Source organism: Schistocerca nitens, chromosome 2 (assembly GCF_023898315.1).
Source record: "Schistocerca nitens isolate TAMUIC-IGC-003100 chromosome 2, iqSchNite1.1, whole genome shotgun sequence".
In the NCBI taxonomy this organism is placed as follows: Eukaryota; Metazoa; Arthropoda; class Insecta; order Orthoptera; family Acrididae; genus Schistocerca; species Schistocerca nitens.
The window spans coordinates 12,660,674-12,683,511 of record NC_064615.1 but is presented as its reverse complement, the minus strand read 5'-3'; the positions used below and the strand labels follow the sequence as shown (position 1 = coordinate 12,683,511).

Here is a 22,838-nt window from a genome sequence, read left to right as displayed (position 1 = left end):
ATTATTTTTTGTAACTATACAAGCTTCACAGGTCTTTAATTGGCACTTTAAATTACCCCAAATTATCCGTTGTGGGTATCTGGGGCAAAAAACGAATGTCATGTCGCGTTCGAAGGAATCTGCAGTGTCAGGATGACGCGCGCATCCCTATCAGCTAAGTGTTAGCTGTCGCGGATTAAGATGGAGAGGGAAGCCGTTAAGTAATCGTAGATAACATGTTCCAATAAAATACTCTGCTCCTCTGTATCACACAGAGAATTCCGCTGCCGTAGGTTGTGGATCGACTATTGTGACTTGAGGCTGTCGTACAATACAACATGCGTTCATTTTACCGCCGAAGCCTGACTACAATGAACGGTAAGTCACAGTTGCTCTCCAGCTTGGGTCTGATTTGATGTCTTTCATATATGTTCCTAACCATTTCTGCGTAACTACTACACGCAACAGCTTCTTTAATATAATTACTATATTCTAGTCTGTGTCTCCTCTACCATATTCGCCGTTTACAACTACTTTTAGCGGATATCGTAGCAGAAATCACAGTAATTTGCCCCTTCCTTTAGTAAGACTTTATCGCAGACTTTACTCCTTCCTTAATCTGTTTAGTACCCTTTCATTTTACACCTTATTTGGTCACTCGCTTTTGTTTTTGTTTTGTTTTTTTCCTACAGAAGCACAACGTTTCAAATATTTCTATTTGTTCTCCGGATTTGAAATTGGCGTCATTTAAATTTCATACCATGTTACTCCAGACGGTCATTTCGGATACTATTCCTTAGGTCTCTATTTATGCTGCCTTCATTGTGTTATAGTACCTATAACTCACTAAAATTATTAGAAAAGTGAAGAGAACCTTGGGTATTTAGGCGATTCGGTGTTTTACACGGGTTAAGATAATAATTTACAATATATTCATCTTTTCTCATGGCAATCCAGACAAACTTTGCTATCTGTCCCACTGATAAGCTATGATGGACAACATCCGGATTTGGTTTACCGTTACGAGGCAGTAAAATGAAGAAAACGGAGGTTCTATACAGACTGCAGTGTATGCACAGATAATTATACGAGTAGTTATGTAAGGTAAATTAGCGTGAAGCACTACATAAATCTTATCTTTGGACATCAAATTACAGAAAGATCCGGTTCTTCATTATTATATTTGTTTTATTATTGTCTCGATTTTGAAATCTCACAGTTAAACAAATCATTATTATTCTGAATTTCCTTTCTTTTAAAATACTTTGGGTGTCTTGTGCCCTTTGTATAAACTCATCTGACTGAAACAGAAGTTGACTGGAATGAAGATTGACACATAAAAATAACGGAGAATTAGAACAACGTACGTGTGAGGTTAGTGTAAAATACGGTAAGCTACAATGAAGATCTGCAAACGGTTGACGCAGCCTGCGAATCAACGTTTTTAAACCAACACGATAAAAAGTTCCTGCTGCCCCTAGGAATGGATGTTAATGATGCAGCAGTTAACTGCCTAACATTACACATACAAATCAGCCGTAAAATGTAACTTTGTGATATTAGCTTCAAAAGGGTGACAGGGAGCGCACAACGATGTCTGCATAATTTTCAACACCTACTGTAGTACCAAATCTCAAAGGCTTCGATTCTTTTCATTCCTGGTTTCCCCACAATCCTTGATTCACTGTGCTCCGAACATACATTCTCAGAAATTTCTTTTCCTTATTAAGGCCAATGTTAAATACCAGGAGAGTTATTTTGGCCATAAATTCCATCTTTTTCCTGTGCTGATTGCTTTTTGTGTCGTCTTTGGTAACTGCATCGTACTTACTTCTGTTTTCAAGGAAGAAGAAATCCTTCACTTCATCTACATCGTGGTGCCCAATATTGACGCTAACTTTATCACTGATTTAATTTACGCTACTACTTTCATCACTCTTCCATTTACTCTCAGCCCATATTCTGCACTCATTAAACTATTCATTAGATTCAACAGACCCTGCGATTATTCTTCACGTCCTTGAGGACAGCGAAGCCATGTGTGAATCTTACCACAGATATCCTTCCACCCGGAATTTTAATCCCACTCTCGAACCTTTGTTTCATTTCCGTCTCTGCATCTTCTACGTATGGACCAAACAGTAGGAGCGACCGACTGCACCCCAGTCTCGCACCCTTTTTAATTCGAGAACCTCGTCCTTGGTCCTTTTGTTTTATGGTTGTCTCTTGGTTCTTGTACTTATTGTGTGTTACCCATCTTTATCTATAACTTACTCCTATCTTTCTCACAATTTCGAGCACCTTGCAACGTTTTACATTGTGAACGATTCTTCCAGGTCGACGAATCCTATGAACATGTCTTGATTTTACTTCAGTCTTGCTTCTACTGCCTTTACCTTTCCTAACGCCAAACTAATCTTCACCTAATAGATCCTCAGTTTCCTTTTCTATTGTTGTGTGTATTATCTATGTCAGGAGAGTGGGTGCCAGGCCTGTTGATATGATTGTCGCGGTTGTTCTCACACTTATTTGCTCCTGCAATCTTCGAAAAATGTGTGGATTATATTTTTCCGAAAGTCTCCTAATATGTTGCCAGTCTCATAGATTCTACACATCAACTGAAATAGTCGTTTGGCTCGCACTTCCCCAAATGATATTAGAAATCCAGAATGAGATTTTCACTCTGCAGCGGAGTGTGCGCTGATATGAAACTTCCTGGCAGATTAAAACTGTGTGCCCCAGGCTGTGGCTAAGCCATGTCTCCGCGGTATCCTTTCTTTCAGGAGTGCTAGTTCTGCATGGTTCGCAGGAGAGCTTCTGTAAAGTTTGGAAGGTAGGAGACGAGATACTGACAGAAGTAAAGCTGTGAGGAGCGGGTGTGAGTCGTGCTTCGGTAGCTCAGATGGTAGAGCACTTGCCCGCGGAAGGTAAAGGTCCCGAGTTCGAGTCTCGGTCGGGCACACAGTTTAAATCTGCCACGAAGTTTGATATTAGAAATGATGGAATGTTTTCTATCCCTTCTGAATTATTTGAGCCCAAGTTTTCCGAAGCTCTTTTAAATTCTAATTTCCGGTCTTTTCCAGAACAATATATAGAAGAATAGAAAGAAAATTTCAAGACATATTAGACGAGAAGCAGTTAAGTTTCACGAAGGGCAAAAAAACAAGAGAACCATTTCAGACAAAGCTTTTAGTAGTGGTAGGCAGAGTGAAGAAAATTCGACACCATACCAGCATTTGTCGACATGGAAACACCTCCAGTAATGTGAAATGGAATTCACAGTCCTTGGAAGATTTTTGCTGAAGTAAAGAGACAGACTAATAATTTGCAGCATAATCTACCCAAATTCCAGTAAGATCACCGAAGTTAAGCACTGTCGGGCAGGGCTAGTACTTGGATGGGTGGCCATCCGGTCTGCCGAGCGCTGCTGGCAAGCGGGCTGCACTCAGCCCTTGTGAGGCAAACCGGGAGCTACTTGATTGAGAAGTAGCGACTCCGTTCTCGTAAACTGGCATACGAGCGGAAGAGTGGTATGCTAACTACATGCAACTCTATATCCAAAACCAGCGACGCCTGTGGGCTGAGGATGACACGGCGGCCGGTCGGTACCGTTGGCCTTCATGTCCTGTTAGGGCAGTGTTCATTTTGTATTTCTAACCCAAGAGGAGTAACAGAAACAGAAGTCAAGAAAGGCAAATAAGATTAAAGAAGGTGTAAACACAGTTGCAGCTTATCATTAACGTTGTTCAGCTTCGGCGTCAAAGAAGCAATGAAGGAATTTTAAAAAAATTCCGAAAGAGGAATAACAGTGCAAGGGTAGAGGATACCAACGACGTGTTTCGCTGGTGACGCGGACCTACTCGCCTGAAATAAAGCAGCCACATTAGTGGTGTGAGTGAATGCTTTCTCCTGTCTAGGAAACAAAGTTAGACAGGATGACCTAAGCAAAGAAGACATTCAGTTGCAACAGTGAAGAAAGATTTTTTCAAAGGGAACCCTACCGGTATCAAATATCGAGGTGGAAATGTGCAAGTAAGACCCAACGAATTGTATAAATGAGAAATGTGGCGTTTCTTAAATCAGAAGGAGAAACTCGAAGTTTTTGAAATTAGCTACTATGACAGCGTTTTAAAAACTAAATGAACTGATAAGGTACGAAGTAAAGAAGTACTACAAACAATAGGTGAGGAAATAAGTCTATGGAATATCCTTATTAGAAGAAGTGGGCATATGAAGAGGCACTTTGATATTGTAAATTTGGTGCTGCTAAGCTTAATAGAAGCTTAATAGAATATGTAATACAGACTGTGGACGGTGTTGTGTGTTGCAGTTACGTACAGATCAAGAAGGTGCCGTGTGTTACGAAAGTAAGGAGGTCGACAGTAAATCTGCCGAAAGACTGATGGATTAGAGAAAGAAAAAAATAATCGCAGGCGTGTTTCCCTCATCAGGTACAAATTACTCGTACAAATGGGGCTACTCCTATCAGGCTGAGCATTTACATGTACTTTTATTATCTTGATAAACAGTATATTCGTAGAGATTCGACCATCAGTGTAATGTAGTAGGGATCCGCAGGTGTATACACTTGAATGCGCGAGGTAAAATATTTTCCTGAAAGCAGTCTTCATTGTTTCATCGGTTACATTACCATCCATTTCAGGCATACAAGTTCAATTCATCTGATAGTGGAACTACATATTCCGAAGCCAGCGATATTCTTCAGGTTATATGCTACAGGTATTTAGAAAATAGTTTTTGTGTAACCAAGTTCGTTTACACTTAGTAAACTATGTGATGGGAAATGAATTTTTCTGTAAGAGCAAATTCAACGATTAAGAACCAACAAAAAATAAGTGAAAAACACAGGGACCAGTAACGACTGAATACGTACTCTACGAGACTAGTCTCAATCGCAAAGTGGCTTAACCACCAAAAGATGGACGTGGCTACTTCGTCGTAATTGAGTGTGAGACCTTCTGTACCTTGCTTTGGACTAACTGTCAGATGATACTGCCATATCTAAATATTGTTTAACTTTTACCTTCCGGTAGGATAGTATAACCGTAAGATTAGCGACAGTTTCGTTTGGGACCAATGTAGTGTATTTGTAATATTGTTTATAGCTTTTCTCAACAATGGAAAATTACTGTACTTGTTGCATGTATCCTTCAAGTGTTATTATGATGTGTTATAAGCTTTTGTGAGATACTTACGTTATATTTAATCATTAGATGTGCAGAATATATAATAAGTATTGGTTACATAGTATGTACCAAAAACTGCAATGAAAAATATGAAAATAAGTGAAATGTTATTTCAGAGGGCTTGTTTCGTGTAGTTCTCCTATTACTGGTGTCGACAAACATCGCATCAGCCTCAAAAATACTGGTGATGGCTCCAACTGCGTCCATTAGCCACCAGAAGGCGTTCCACGTTGTGACAAAGGCGCTACTAGAAAGAGGTCATGAAGTTACCTTGTTTACATCGGATCCGCTCAAGGTGAGCTTTCCCAAAAGTTTCTTCAATAACTTTACATTACATATAAAACTACCCAAAATCAACATCTGGCATGATTTCTGAATGCATAGATTCAAAACTGAATTATCTCTATCGATTATACCACACAAAACAACTTTATTGTCAAAGGATGGCAAATATTGAATTTTTTTTCTTCAGATTCCGAAAGTAGTTCCAAGCTATAATCTGAAGTACAGATCGGATGTAATCATAACCATATTTATGTTTCTATGGCGAGATTTTCGTATCGGAGCTTACTGTGTATGAATTGTTATAGCGACTGATTTTGATGCTACAATAATATCATTTGCTTACAAGGAATTGTTTATAACATTAAGGACGCTTCAGTTCACTCTGCAGATACTGGTTGCTTGAACAGAGCAATAATGCTGCAAACAGTTTAAAACAATCTTTTCTCCAAAACCACTGTTCATTTTCTGAATGACAATTTCTTAACTGCAGCACGTAAGATACCGTGCCGTTGCCAACCATATTTGCACTTGACACGTTTTTAGGATTCCGTTCCTCAAAATGGGTCTATATAAAGAAGACAGTGTTTACTTACGAAGCTCCGTCCCAAGTTTAGACATTTGCTCACAGAGATTACATGTGTATTGCCTCTACTCAGACACGCAATTGGAAGCTATGCTCTGAAATGAAAGTAATATCGAATAAAAATTCTCGCGTTTCGAACGACGTCAAGTAATTAAAATTACGCAAGCTTTCGTCCAAGCACTCCCTGGCAATTGACAATTGGTATGACTGCCTGTGGGCTGCTGGTACATCCCTTGTATACACTAACTGCCGTAAGTGACGTCACTGGTGCCTGCGGCATCATCGTATATTGGGGTATACTGAGTCAGCGTTCGATGCACCCGCTTCATCGACGCGATCTCTGGATCGCACGCCGTACCATGCTGCAGGTCACGGTCTCTATTTAGGGTGTTATTGGTGACTTTTGTTTCAATGACTCCTTTAGTCAGTCAATCCCAGAAGCCGTTTGTACGAGCCACGACGGATGCTTCGCCAAATTTTATCCGATGTCCGCGTTCTAAAGCGTACTCAGCTGAAGCAGATTTCTCGGGGTAGCGTAGGAGATAAAACCTCTCATGCTGCTTGCTGTGTTGTTTCACAGTTCGTACTGCTTGATCGACATAAGACTGACCAGATTCGCAGGGTATCTCGTAGACCGTAGCTGTTCTGACGTCTGCCGCGTGTTTAACTGGTCCCAGAAAGGTACGGATTTTCTTCGGAGGCCTGAAGATCGATTTCATCTTTTGTCGTTCTAGCAGGCGGCTTATCTTGCCCGACACGCAGCCACAGAATGGCAAGAAAGCAAGTTTCTTTTGCTGCTGCTCATCGGTGATCTAGTTGTGAGTCTTTCTTTAAATCACTTCATTTATTTGACGGACGTTACAGCCGTAGATCCTGAAGATTTCGCGTAGGTGGCTCAGCTCAAGAGTCAGGTTATCAACGTCTGATATCATTCTTGCACGATGCACCAATGTTTGTGGAACAGTGCCGGGAGATGATGACTGATGGTGTCCAAGTGCAGATCGGTGGGTTTTGTATAGGCGCTGTGGCCAAGGCGTCCATTTCGTTTACGGTGGACGAGAACGTCGACGAAGGGCAATCCATTGTCTTTTGTTACCTCCATGGTAAACTGGACGTTACTGTTAATATCCTTGAGGTCTCACGTCCGTGGAGGCAAATGACGAACGTGTCGTCAGTATGTCGTAAGAAATAACTAGTCTTTAATGGCCCCGTGTTTGAAGCAACATCCTCAAAATTCTTCATGAAGAGGTTTGCAACAGCTGGAGCTAAAGGGCTGTCAATATCAAGGCCGTCCCTCTGATCGTAATACTTACCGTTGTACAGAAAGTAAGAAGACGTAAGACTGTGGCTAAATAGAACAACCACTTCACTTACAAAGAACTTGGATACTAAGTCGAAACAGCCTTTGACAGGCACCACAACATCAAAATTGTCCGTAATGTCTTCCTCACTGTCGAAGACAGTTAATTCGGTTGATATAATCTGCTGAATTTCAGGTATGATGTTCGCAGTGTCCCATATGTGGAACGAGGGGACTGGCCAGGTATTTCCCCATCTTTTATGTTGGTGAACCAGTGGTGGATACGACGAGGTGAAATGGCGTCTCATCCTTGTGGATCTACGGTAAAGTATAAGTAGTAGGTTGACTAGGTGCCTGTGGGAGAAATTCTTGACCACTGTGTCTTCCAGCGAAGAGCGTTTGAGAAGTTCAGATGTCTCTCTTATTATGCTCTATGTTGGGTAGCATGGGAGTTTCGGATAAATATCTTCGTCCAGTGAGGCACAGGTCTTCCCAATCCTCGTATTCCATAATTACATCTCCCACAACATATCTACTAACTCTATAAAACAACAGTCTTTCCGTTGAAAATTGTAGTCGCTTTGTTCTCGGCCAAAACTGGCAGGCACTCAACCTCGCTTTACATGACAGAATCCAAAACAGCAACATGCCGAATGAGATGCAACTGTCTGGTTGTCGCAATGCTTCTACTAGACCAATGGTAGAGCTAGCAGAACAAGTAACTCTGCTATTTTAGGCAATGATAGAAGATCACATAAAAGTGGTGATCACAATAGACTTATTCACAATAATGGACAAATTGAAGCTGCTAGAAGGAGGATTATCATAATTAACAATTTTAGACAAAATGTCTATAGAACTACAGCGATTACTACCCCTTGATTGTAACAATACTTCCAGCCGTGCTTATTTCGTGTTACTGTTTTCAGCGCATTAGGTCAGTAGACTATCATCAGACAACAATACAGGCAGCAAGAGATGTGCATCGAATGGTATCAATCAATGATGAGTCCAGACAGACGTCTGATCAAGGTGCCTGCCAGCATCCAGTATTACCTCGATGCGCGCATCCCCACTGCCTTAAATATTATCTGATGTATCCTATTTAGCGAAAACACTAACGACATGAACATAAGAAAAGCACGATTGAAACTTTTTATACAAGCAAGATCCTAATTAAGACAATCAAATCAGCTATAGGGCAAGCAAGATCGTAGGCGTAACAATGGTCGCAGTAATGCAACTCGAAACAGTTATGGACAAAGTTTGGTTGGTAAGAAGAATAAAGATCAGTCAAGGAATTACAACAATTCAAAATGGTTCAAATGGTTCTGAGCACTATGGGACTTAACATCTGTGGTCATCAGTCACCTAGAACTTAGAACTACTTAAACCTAACTAACCTAAGGACATCACACACACCCATGCCCCAGGCAGGATTCGAACCTGCGACCGTAGCAGTCGCGCGGTTCCGGACTGCGCGCCTAGAACCGCTAGACCACCGCGGCCGGCTTACAACAATTGCAAACAGGTTGTAGCTGGTAGAAGTCACAACAATCAAGGAACGTTATCGTGATGAAGGAGCCAACCATTTGATAGTCACATAGCATTTTTTCAGCAATGTCTCACTCAAACGTTTTAATATTTGAAGGCAGAAAACCGGGTTAATTGCAGAACCTCGGTGAAAAACAGCTTCGTGAACTATCCATTAATGGTGGTAAAAAATAAGGCCTAAAGTCTTTCACCACAGTTATCATTTTAATTCCTTCGGCCTTGGAGATGAAGCAGTGCACCGGCCCAACTAGTTCTTAAAAAGTGAAGCTAGGTTATAAGTTAACGGCCCTTCTACGGTTTGGCAATTCGAGATGGAGTAGGAGCTCAGATGGGAAAGAATGGAAGAAGACATTGTCCATGTCCATTTCAAACGAACCATCGCATCATTTATGTTAAGCGATTTGGAAAAATGACATAGAACCCAAATTCGGGTGTTCAAACGGTGTAAAATGTCTTCTCGCTTATTAGTACATATCACGGTCCTCTCTAAAACCAGCTATACTGATGTAACAGCTGTGATCGGACTAATGTTTATGCAGCACAGCTTAGAGTGGGCGCCTTACTCCCAAGGAACATGCACCTGAAGACTAAAAATGGGACCGTGTGGCTACTGGTAAATGCCCCATCATAATCACCAAACTTCTCATTAAAAATCGTCACATTCAGTTCTAATAGATATAAGGATTTGGAAGGACACATTGATTTCATAGAACTGGAAGTTTTTTGTGTCTAGTACAATACACGGTTCACGTTCCTAATGTTTCCGCCAGCACATACTAATGTTCACTCTTATTTTACCTTGACATTAATTTTCTGAGGTAATAATAGCTTCAACCGATCTTTGCTAACGACTCGTTTCTAATATTGATAAGTTCTCAATCCCGTGCACGAAAACTGCAACATTCATCGTTTTACTGAGCCTCTTACGGCGCGTGGGCATGTATCCTGCATACGAGGTGTGGCTAGAAAAAAACCGGACTAGTACTGGTGAAACAATAAAACGAATGCAATAAGGCTGAAAGTCGGGTGGCCTATCACGTGACTCTCGCTCCGCCTACTGCTCGAGTTTCATCTGCCTCCTGCACTCAGTCTGCCCGTGGCGTCTGTTTTAAGTAGTTGACATTTTGTCTGTGCGTCGGAAAATGTTGAGTGTACAGAAAGAACAGCGTGTTAACATCAAATTTTGTTTCAAACTAGGAAAATCTGCAAGTGAAACGTTTGTAATGTTACAACAAGTGTACGGCGATGATAATTTTTTATCGCGAACACAAGTGTTTGAGTGGTTTAAACGATTTAAAGATGGCCGCGAAGACACCAGTGATGACACTCGCACTGGCAGACCATTGTCAGCAAAAACTGATGCAAACATTGAAAAAATCGGTAAACTTGTTCGACAAGATCGCCGTTTAACAATCAGAGCAGTGTCTGAGTTAACAGGAGTTGACAAGGAAAGTGTTAGGTAGATTCTTCATGAAAGTTTCAACATGAACAAAGTGTGTTCAAAAATGGTTCCAAAGTGTCTCACAATTGAACAGAAGGAACGCCGAAGAATGATTTGTTCTGACATCCTGGAAAACATTGAAAGTGATCCCACCTTCTTACAAAATGTTATTACTTGCGATGAATCGTGGTTTTTTACTTACGATCCCGAAACTAAACGCCAATCGATGCATTGGAAAACTCCTGGTTCTCCACGACAAAAAAAAAGCACGAATGTCAAAATCGAAATTCAAGGCAATGATGATTGTTTTTTTTTTTTTTTTTTTTTTTTTTTTTTTGACATCAAAGGGATTGTGCACATTGATTGGGCACCAGAGGGACAAACAGTGAATCAGCATTACTACATTAGCGTCCTGGCTACCCTACGTGAGCGAGTACGGAGAAAACGGAACGATTTGTGGAGAAAAAAGTCATGGATCCTTCACCAAGACAATGCCCCAGCTCACAGTGCGTTGTCAGTGAAGACGTTTTTGGCAAAACACAACATTCCCATCTTAGATCATCCACCCTACTCACCTGATTTGGCCCCCTGTGACTTTTTTCTTTTCCCTGAAGTCAAGTCAGCTTTGAAAGGAACTAGATTTGAGACTGTTGAAGCAGTAAAAGAAAAAGCGACGGAAGTAATGTATGGACTTACCGAAAATGATCTGCAGCATTGCTATGAACAGTGGAAAATTCGTATGGAGCGGTGTAGAGACCGAGGAGGAGAGTACATTGAAGGAGATAACATGAAATTGTAAATAATTGTAAATAAATGTTTTTTCCAGCATCAGTCCGGTTTTTTTCTAGCCGCACCTCGTATATGTCTGGCTTCCACCCACGACTCCCCAATACACTCACTTCCGCACGATGCGCAAATCCTGGGGAAAACCGAGCTTTTCGATCTCTGGCGATTCCCCTAGTGACAATGCTACTGCGCTAGGCCGCTGCATGTAATATACGGATATCGATACTCCAAGAGTAAACTATATCTGCAACTTTACAACGGGGATTTGACAGCCTTCATCTGTTATGTAAGTTCTGGCCCTTATACGCTGCACCGCCTCGCTCCGTTCAGTTGTTTCTTGTTTTGTGGGTCACGGTGTTTTCTTTACCAAAAGTTTATTTTTAGGTAATTGTTCCGGTTTGTCTGCAACGGTAAAATTTATGACCACATGAACAATGTTTATGAAAAGAATCACTCACAAGTATACTTGACTGAAACTTCCTCGTTGATGACAACTAATGAGCTGACTCAGGGGGGACGCCTAGCAGTGGAGCCCTTCGAGGAATTCTAACAGCGTTCTCAAAACCTTCACCCTTCTCCCTTCCCACTCTGGGCCATAAAAATATTTGTACACACAGCTTGACGTAAACACATAGAGATGGCAAAAAGTAAAGGGCTCAGCAACCAGTCTCAAATAGTGTTTATTGTGTATCCAGATTTGAGTCACTGGGTGGCCTTCTTCAGTGCTAAAAGGCATAAAGAACCAGTTACAATAAGGTAATGCGTATGCCTTATTAAATGTACAGTTTTACATGTTAGTCAATCATCAAATACATACCAATAAATGTAACCATTCAAACCCCATACATGGACATAGGCTCAACTGGATTATTCACGTCGTAGGTTGAGTTTCCAAAGAGGCCACTGTTTACGATTAGAACACAACTGTTTTCAGTGTACGTTGTGCCAATCTACGGTGCCCTAACTAAACGTGCCATGCGTTGACAACATGGATTAACTTTATTTTACAATTAGTATATTTTTGATTAGTTTTTCTTTTTAAAATGTAAATACGCAAAACAAAACTGGTGGTTGTAACTACGCGTAACAAGAGTGGCTAATGTTTCACGGTTATCCATGGTGGTAGTTGTGTGAATTAGTGGCATCCGTTATTGCTGCACACTTTACAACCGAACATAGCTTTAAAAAATACAAAACATCTTCCTCAAAATACCTAAGTTACAATATTTGTTAAAATTGTGTGACATACTAAGCACAGCCGAAGGAACTGGAACAGTCAAGATGGGTGTTGTAAGTTATCGTACCAGCTGCGATTTGTCAAAAGGACCAGAAATCTTTTGGCTTAAATATTACCTCGTAAATTACACATAAAATACATTGTAATTTACACATCTTCGTGTTACAACTAGTAAACTTTCAACTACATCATGCAATAATGTCGACAATACATCGTGTTTGTCTCCAGAAGCTTTGTGCTCATAAGTGACCTGAAGGAGTATAATCATATCTAGATTGTTATTATAATTTCAGTGCGTCGGTTAGGACCCGACCGATGTGGGCGAATCCCGTAACTGGGAGTTTCTCGTGGCCTGCTCATTAAGCAGTGTTCTGCGTGAAGATGGCTGTTGACAAAAGATATCCAATTCCTCCAAGAGGTCCATACGCCTTCCCTTCGCGCATTAATGGACCATCCCGTGTTTGAGAACAAGACTGGTGAACTACGCCCACTTTCAAGATGGTGGGCAGCGAAAATAGATCTCTCTCTAGCTTCATTGCACACTTTATTGAAATGGAGCATAGTGTACCAATTTTGTCCTCGAACGGTTTTAATAAAAACTTTGTTGACTTGGGTATTTTGAACAAGATTTCTTGTGTTTTCTGCACTGTGCTTAGTCGTAAAATGTGCAACAGTAACGGATGCCTCTGGTTAGTTCACACAACTACCAACATGTATAATTGTAAAATACTGGTCACTGTTGTTAGTTACAACCACCGTGTATGTTTTATATAGGTAAGCTGTAAAAATTATAAACTAGAGAAATGCACGAATTGTAAAATAAAGTTAATCCATGTCGTCAACGCATCACATTTTTATGAGGGCCCTGCAGACTGGTATGACGTACACTGAAGCCAGTGTGTTGTATCTGTAGACAACGGCCCCAGTGGGAAACGTCTTAACGTACATTTAGCGGTATGTATTTTATGATTAACTCACATTAAAGCTGGTACAACTGCACATTTGATAAGGCATCCACGTTACCTTATTGTAACTGGTTCTGTACGTCTTTTAGCACTGAAGGAGGCCGCAGAGTGACCGAAATCTGGGTATGCAGTAAACATTATTTGCCATTGACTGCTCTGCTGTTTACTGGTTGATGTAAATACAGTCGCTAGGCACATCTGCTTCCCAATGGAATCAATCCTGACAACACAGAGACATAGCTGTCTTTTAGTTACATTTGACGTGTAGTGGTCCAAACTGGTCAATAAATAAATTGAAAATAGACGCTCGCGAAACAACTATTGCATTGTGACACGGTTAAGTCTGCGAAGGAGAGTGTTCAAACCCTGTAACATATTTCATGGAAGTCACGGTGGAACACATATTGAGACCTACTGACTAAATCTCTGTCTTGTGTCAGCAGTTTCGATGTACCACATCACCACTAGGCCACCAGGTATCATATTACCTTTTATAAGCAATTCTGAGAAAAAGACAGACATTCTGATAATTGCGTGTAACACCGTCTCTAGCTATGAAAATAGTTTCATTTTCGCTATGAAGAGAGTGAAAAAAATTGGTTCAAGTATGCCATATACAGATAAAGCCATTCACGGCTATTATATCCGTGCAGCTATCCTGATTGCGAGGGTAGTGATTGCTGCTTTCTACCCTCTTTTCCAGATGGAAACAGACCTTTTCTATGGCATTAAGATCCGCTGATTTAGTGGGGCAGTAGATGTGCAAGAGAAAGACTGAGTTTTCGTCAGACCTAGAAGGTGCGCGCCCAGCCATTCTAGACGCAGCCCAACTCTTGAGCATAGACTGAGGTGGTAAAAATCATGGGATACCTCCTAACATCGTGTCGGATGTCCTTTTTCCCCGGGTACTGCAGCAACTTGACCGGTCATGGTCTCAACAAGACGTTGGAATTCCCCCGCAGAAGTACTGAGCCAAACTCCGTAATTTCGAAAGTGAAGGCGATTCAGGGTTTTGTGGACGCACTAACCTCTCAATTATGTTTCACAAACTGCGACATCGTCGCAAAAAAACGGCGACGCCTATATGCAATAAGTTTCCTTTAATTTACGTCTATGGTCACAGATTTTTTTTGTTAACAGATTGCAGGTTTCGGTCTTTAATGACCATCATCAGATCTGTTTATTTTTATGAAACAGATCTGTTGATGGTCATTAAAGACCGAAACCGGTAATCTGTTACCAAAAAATTTCGTGACCATAGACGTAAATTAAAGGAAACTCTCAATTATGTCCGACAAATGTTTGGTGGGATTCACGTCGGACGATATGGGCGGCCAACATTCGCTCGACCTGTCCAGAATACTCTTAAAATCAATCGCGACAAATTTTGGCCCGGAGACATGTGCATTGACATGAGGTCGATGAACGCCTGCATATCGTATCCAAGTAGGCGAACATAACAGTTCCCAGTCAGTGATCCATTCACAGAACCCAATCCATTCCATGTCAACATAGACCACGACATTCTGTAGCCACCACCAGCTTGACGACAGCTTGAGTTCATGACTTCGTAGGTTCTGCTCACAGTCGAACCCTACCATCGGCTCCTGACAGCTGAAATCTGGACTCATCTGACCAGGCCACAGTTTTACAGTCGTCTAGGCTCCAATCGATATGGAGCCTAGGAGAGGCAATGTAGGCGATGTAGTGCTGTTACCACAGGCATTCGCTTCTATCGTCTGCTGCCATAGCCTATCAGCGCCAAATTTCGTCCCACTGTCCTAACTGATTTGTTCATCGTACGTCCCACATTGATTTCTGCGAGTATCTCACGCATTGTTGCTTGTCTGTTAGCACTGACATCTCTACACAGCGCCGCTGCACTCCGTCTGTAAGTGGAGGCCGCCGGCCACTGCGTTGTCGTGGTGAAAGGTGACACCTTAAATTTTGTACTCTGCGCACGCTCTTGAGACTGTGGATCTCGGTATACTGAATTCCCTAACGATTTCCAAAATGATATATCCAAAGCCTCTAGCTCCAACCGTCATTTCGTGTTTAAAGTTTGTTAACTCCCTTCGTGAGACCATAATCGCGTCGAAAATCTTTTCACATGAATCATCTGTATGCGAATGACAGGTCCAGCAACGCATACCGCTTTATAGCTTCTGCACGCGATACTGCCACCATCTTTATACGTGCCTATCGCTAACCCATTCTTTTATCACTTCACTATATCGTAGAAAGGGCAGCACTTGTTCACCCAGAATTTTGAAATAAACCTCTGGTTCAGTCTCCCGGTAACCATAATGAGTAGTTCCAAGAAATGGAACGAAAAATACTCTCAGAACATAACAGAATAACCTGTACACTCCATACACATGCGGTTTAAATGCATATGCGTCCGTCGCTACACTTGACACATTGCATCATCTGAAAATAGCGAATCCTCGGACCACGTTGTATGCCCCCAGTGAGCTGTTCTCCGTTTTTTGTGTTGTTTAGTCCACTGAATACATGAAATTTTGTTTTCAGCTGTGAAAAATGGCCTTTTCCTGAGTACCGAATATCCTTTGCAAGAGGATCCTTTCGCAATGTTCGCTCGGAAAATGGATGACATAGACCTGTATTCACTGACAACAGTAATACTTGGCAATCGTCTCCGACAACTGTCTGTTAGAATACCTTTAGGGGCACTGTTCTTATGCCGTGTCACGTGGCCATACAGCAGTCCTTGTAGACAGTTTGTACATTCTGCATTGAAACTTCAAGGTGCTGAAAATGAGTTTTAACTGCAAAATATTCCAAAAAGCGGCACAATTAAAATCTACAGCTTGATCTTCCAAGTTTGAGGCAAATGACGAAAATAGAGAAGTGTTCGAGAAGGTATTGGTTTCTCAAATAAAGCTGTTTTGTGTCAGCCGTCACATGCATTCACTTCGAATGTCTGCTCACAGCAAACATTTCAAAGATAGATACCCTCAATGAAATACGGTTCTGCCTTGAGAAAACACAATTTTTCTTGTTTTAGTACCCACGCATGTTTCGGACAAATTTCTCCAACTTCAGTGGATTCATTTATTCTCTGTTAAATAACATATAAAGTATTTACGCATTGCAGTACATACCAGTTTTTGAAATTGCAGTATTAACATTAATAAAAGTTCTGACACAAATATTAGCAGGAAAAGTAAATGTACACCTTCGTGTTACATTACGGCGTCCATAAGCCTATTTGATAGTTGCAACACAACTATAATTATTGCCTTCCAGTATATCATCTGCTATTAATAAGTGTTTATGAATATTTTGCTATGTAACTTAGCAAATTTTAGGCCTAATTTGAAATACCGATATAATTTTCTTTTCTAATGATTTTTCATTTCTCTGTTTCCTGTTTTATAAGATTACTGTTCTTGTCAACACAGATTTGCTATTTTACTCTCTGATTAGCGTTTCTAAGTTGCAATGCTATTTTTCGGAAAATGTTTAGAATAATGTGCTGATTGTGATTAGGCCTTGTGAAATGGTGAGTGGGGACGGGGCGGACTAAGTATGTCTGTGTGTGTGTCAGTACTTTTGTAGATGTGGCCTTTTCGTGGACTCACCTCCTGGATGTCGACGGTACAAATTCGCATGCAGGGCCATCCAAATTGAGATTTCCGGAGATTTCCCGAAATCTCTCCAGGCAAAATGTCGAAATGGTTGCTTTGAAATGGCGCGGCCGATTTCCTTCCCCATCCTTAACACAATCCGAGCTTGTGCTCCGTCACCAGTGACCTCGACGAGACGTTAAACCCAATCTTCCTCCCTTCATCCTAACAAACGCTCTTTCACTGTTTGTGTAATGTTCACTCGTCCCGCTAACTTGTTTCGGCTGTTCTGGGTGGGGTTTTGAATTCTGTAGTAACATTGGGCTTTGGGTGTCTTTGCTTGTTAATAGATTTGTTTGTTGCTTTGTCTGTGTGTATGTGTGTGTGTGTGTGTGTGTGTGTTTGTGTTTGTTTGTGGTACACGTGTTTTAGAGCTGAGAACAGCGTTTCAACGCATAGTGTTGTTTACATAAAACTGCCGCCCAGAGCACCTAGAACGGAATGGCGGAACAATACTTAGTCGCCCCTCTCCCCACTCACCATTTCACAAAGCCTGGTCACAATCCGCACATAGGCCTGCTTACACACAATTTTCGAACAATAGTTCTGTAACCTAAAAACGCTCGACGGACGGTGAAAGAGCGAATCTGCGTTGACAACACAACATAATTAATAACAGTAATGTTATAAAAAAGGAAACAGAGAAACGAAAGAGAAGAAAACATCAGTAGTTATTGGATATAAAATTTGGCACATTACGTAACTGAAGATTTATAAAGGCTTATTAATTGCAGATGACGTACTGGAAGGCAGTCACTACAGCCATGCTGTAAATATCAAACAGTCACATGAACACCATTATGTAATACTAAGTTATATACAGGGTGATTCAAAAATGCATGTAAATATTTTAAGGGTGTATTTGTGAGGTAAATATAAGACAAAAATGTTCTATAAATGTTTTTCCATAAACGTTTAATTCCAGAGTTATCGTTAAATACGAAAGTCATGTCCGTATCAAAACGACGGCAGTGCAAGCAGCAGGATGCCATATTCTGGTACGTAATTCACATACGTATCTCCCAACAGTTGATTCGAAACTGCATGAATAGTGTTTGTTTTTGTTTGCACGTGATGTTTACTCCTACTGTACGGAAGATGGCGCTGATGTTGTTGGTAACGGAAAAGTACGTCCTGTCGTTCATTCATCGTCGGAAGGCTAAAGGTTTCGTGCACATGATGTACTCAAACAGTGAGTATGCTGATATGCACCTTGTGTATGGTGCAGCAGATGGAAATGCACTTGCAGCAAGACGAAGGTACAGTGAGCTGTTTCCAGGAAGACGGTTACCAAGTCATCAGACGTTTGTATCTGTGGACAGACGTATGCGGGAGTATGGCATTCGTCCTGGGCCACATTCAGGTCGACCACTTGAGCATGCAGTGAACGTCGAGGAACATGTTTTGGACCTGGTAGACCAAGATCCATCTATCAGTACGAGACAAATTAGTGCAGCTGTACGACTTCCACAATCTACTGTATGGCGGCTGCTTCGGAGACAACAGTTGCATCCATTTCACCTGCAAAAAGTGCACGAATTGACACCTGAAGACTATCCTCGCCGTCAGCAATTCTGCCAGTGGTTACAAGAGCGTCATTTGAATGATCCAATGTTCATTCGGCGGATATTATTCACAGATGAGGCCATGTTTACTCGTGCGGGTGTAATCAATTCGCATAATATGCACCAGTGGGCTGTCGAGAATCCTGGCGCGAGAATTGTGCGTGGATATCAACATCAATTCTCCATAAACATTTGGTGTGGTATTGTGGGGAATCAGTTACTCGGACCTCATGTTCTGCCTCCAAGGCTGAATGGGCACGCGTACTGCGAATTTTTGGAGGGAGAATTGCCTGGATTGTTACAGGATGTCCCTCTTGCAACACGAGCCACCATGTGGTTTATGCACGATGGTGCTCCCGCCCATTACAGCCGCAACGTAAGGGCGTACCTCAATTCTGCGTATCCACATCGATGGATAGGTCGCGGAGGACCAATTGCTTGGCCAGCCAGATCACCTGACCTGAACCCTTTAGACTTTTATTTATGGGGCCGACTAAAGACATTGGTGTATTCTTCTGCAGTACCGAACAGAGAAGTGCTACAACAAAGAATTGAAGGTGGTTGTGAAATTATTCGTGGAGAGTTGAACGGACTGTGTAATGTGCAGAGATCATTGATGCGACGAGCACGGGTCTGTCTGCAAGTTCAGGGACAGCATTTTGAACATGCATTGCATTAAGATTTGTGCAAATACAGTACAGTACAGTACAGTCTGTAAAATGCTTCAATTTTCCTTAGTTATTGTGCATTGCTGTAGTTCAATCAACAGGACCTAAATTAATACAGTGTTCGCGAGGAATTGTTTCAGTTTGTTACGTCACGTTTATTTATCAGTTTGCGTTGTTAGTCCAAATGCACTGTAATTAAACTGTGAACTCTGGGAATTAAATACCTTACGTTGTATTGAATGTATTATCCTGTTTTGTTCATAACTCTGTAATAAGCCAAGTATGGAAAAAATTGTATAGAACATTTTTGTCTTATATTTACCTCACAAATACACCCTTGAAATATTTACATGCATTTTTGAATCACCCTGTATATTCCCCGTTGATATTTCTGTCAGTATTTTTCTTAATCTAAGTACTGTAATCTTAACAACTGAGGTGTATCACAACGCATAAATTCTTTGTATATTACTTAACAGAGAATAAATGAACGGACCCGAAGATGGAGAAACTTCTCCGTAACATGTATCAGTGAGAAAAATTGTGTTTGCTCAGGGTAGAACCACATTTCCTTATTAGATGTCAGGAAGAAAACGCGGACATGAAAAGAGCTTCAGCAACAAAATGATAGATAGCCTCACTTGTTTTAAAGCAAACACCTATCAAGGCATTTAAATCGTTCCTAATGCACTACTAGCGTCAAATGCAACCACCAGAAGAGAGACAATAACTTCTTAGTGAAGAATAAGTTACATTACTGGCAATTAAAATTGCTACACCACGAAGATGACGTTCTACAGACGCGAAATTTAACCGACAGGAAGAAGTTGCTGCGATATGCAAATGATTAGCTTCTCAGAGCACTCACATCAGGTGGCGACACCTACAACGTGCTGATATGAGGAAAGTTTCCAACCGATTTCTCATACACAAACAGCAGTTGACCGACGTTGCCTGGTGAAACGTTGTTGTGATGCGTTCCATCACGTTTCCGACTGTCATAAAGGTCGGATTGTAGCCTATCACGATTGCGGTTTATCGTATCGGGACACTGCTGTTTGCGTTCGTAGAGATCTAATGACAGTTAGCAGAATATGGAACCGGTGGGTTTGGGAGAGTAATACGGAACGCCGTGCTGGATCCCAACGGCCTCGTATCACTAGCAGTCGAGATGACAGGCATCTTACCCGCATGGCTGTAACGGATCGTGCAGCCACATCTCGATCCTTGAGTCAACAGGTGGGGACGTTTGCAAGAGAACAACCATCTGCACGAACAGTACAACGACGTTTGCAGCAGCATAGGCTATCAGCTCGGAGACCATGGCTGCGGTTACCCTTGACGCTGCATCACAGACAGGAGCGCCTGCGATGGTGTACTCAACGACGAACCTGGGTGCACGAATGGCAAAACGTCATTTTTTCGGATGAATCCAGGTTCTGTTTACAGCATCATGATGATCGCATCCGTGTTTGGCGACATCGCGGTGAACGCATATTGGAAGCGTGTATTCGTCATCGCCATACCGGCGTATCACCCGGCGTGATGGGATGGGGTGCCATTGGTTACACGTCTCGGTCACCTCTTGTTCGCATTGACTGCACTTTGAACAGTGGACGATACATTTCAGATGTATTACGACCCGTGGCTCAACCCTTCCTTCGATCCCAGCGAAACGCTATATTTCAGCAGGATAATGCACGACCGCATGTTGCAGGTCATGTACGGGCCTTTCTGGATACAGAAAATGTTCGACTGCTACTCTGATCAGCACATGTTCCAGATCTCTCACCAATTGAAAACGTCTGGTCAATGATGGCCGAGAAACTGGTTCGTCACAATACACCAGTCACTACTCTTGATGAACTGTGGTATCGTGTTGAAGCTGCATGGACAACTGTACCTCTACACGCCACCCAAGCTCTGTTTGACTCAATGCTCAGGCGTTTCAAGGCCGTTATTACGACCAGAGGTGGTTGTTCTGGGTACTGATTTCTCAGGATCTATGCATCCAAATTGCATGAAAATGTAATCACATGTCAGTTCTAGTATATTTGTCCAATGAATACCCGTTTATCATCTGTATTTCTTCTTGATGTAGCAATTTTAATGGCCAGTAGTATAGATTTGTCTGGTGGACGGAAAAGTCAATAGTTTAATTACAAGTTTCTGTTGTAAATAAATTTGATTTTTGAAGTATTCATGTATTCTCTTCACAGATAAATCACCAGAATCTAACCGAGATCGACCTGTCTTCTTCATATAAACTGGTAAGGGAGATAGACATTATAGGCCTGGCTAGCAAGACACCCCTGGACTGTCTCTCTATCATGGTAATCATGCCATCGCTGGTCAAGTCCCAACTGAAAGAGCCAGCAGTACAGGATTTCATCAGGTGAGTCTATTTCTGCGGTTAAGTTATGTATTTCGGTAAATAGCTTTTAATTACTGACCGTTAGTTTGCATTAAATGTAATATCTTGCGCTCGCGATATCGATTCGGTGGAGATGGCAGAGATACTATTACGACAAAGAATTTCCGACTGTCTCGTGAAGGACGGGCAGAACGAGCGCAGAATCAACGCCATTGATGCTCCGGACACAGTAGCGGTTGCCCCAGGGTTGCAACTCTCTCTGCATTGTTCCTGTGCAAAGTCGTTGCTAAGCCCCATCCAGATGCGTGGCATACTGTGTCTTTCCTTTCAGGGTCTTCTACCGACGTTTGTTTAGTCATTATTTCTGACGTTTCGCCAGCATGAGTGGCTGGACTTCTCAATGACAAACTCTCCATTGCCGGTGGCGACTTGAGTTGAGTCCGCTCGGACCTGCCCATAATTTGCAAGAATATTGCCGCAAAAATCAGAAAACATACGTCACACTTTATTTTTCAATGTCACTTTCAAAATAGTCCCCTCGCGTTTGTATACAACCAGCGATTTTTTCATTGTGGCAATCAATGAGTCATGTTCAAAATTTGTTGGGACTCTGTTTTAATCTCTTCTATAGAGTAAAAACGCGTACCTGTTAAATTCAATTTCATTAGGACCAACATTTTATTACGTTCCTTTAATTACATGGTAGTAAATCTTTCATGTGAGTGGCCATATGGAAGAAATTTTGTTATGGATAATTCCAAGGATGTCAGAAATGAAATCATTAGAATCGACTTTACACTGCTGCGAACTTGGAGTACTGGTGCTGTTTAGGACCACATGGACCATGTTCTCTCCTGCTGCGATGGTTGCTCTTTTTTTTTTCTTGTCGAAATCATAACCGTGCACCGCCGATTCTTCGGCACTTAACCCTCCACTACACGAGCGATTTTTTTTACCTCCGCTACACGCGTGCGGACTGAAAGTCCGCATTGCGTTTTATAACATTTTCATGAACAATTCTGACATTACAGTTGGCAAATATAATATATTCGAGTCTGGATAACATAAATAAAACAATGAATTCGTAAACACAATGTATTTCACCATCAGTAGTGTACATTAAATATTTTAACTCATAATTTACCCGTAAACCAACGAGAACATTTATTGTACTCGCTGAAATTTACGTTCATTCTGTATTTTCACTGTTTTTCCAAATGAATATTAACCAATACTTATCTTAA

The 22,838-nt window shown here is 41.5% G+C and overlaps 1 protein-coding gene across 4 annotated transcripts in view; it reads left to right on the top strand.

Annotated features, from left to right (window-relative positions):
- LOC126235674 (UDP-glucosyltransferase 2-like) overlaps window positions 1–22,838 on the top strand; it is a 112,861-nt gene that overhangs the window by 65,696 nt on the left and 24,327 nt on the right. The window contains exons 1-3 of one of the 4 annotated variants that reach the window (XM_049944401.1): window positions 268–357; window positions 5,303–5,481; window positions 21,440–21,615. The exons of 2 other annotated variants lie outside the window; for them this stretch is intronic. In XM_049944401.1, coding sequence (XP_049800358.1) covers window positions 318–357; window positions 5,303–5,481; window positions 21,440–21,615 — 395 coding nt within the window. In that variant the 5' untranslated portion in view covers window positions 268–317. Of the gene's footprint in view, window positions 1–267; window positions 358–5,302; window positions 5,482–21,439; window positions 21,616–22,838 lie in introns of those variants that run through there. One more of the 4 variants, XM_049944400.1, reaches the window with a different exon arrangement.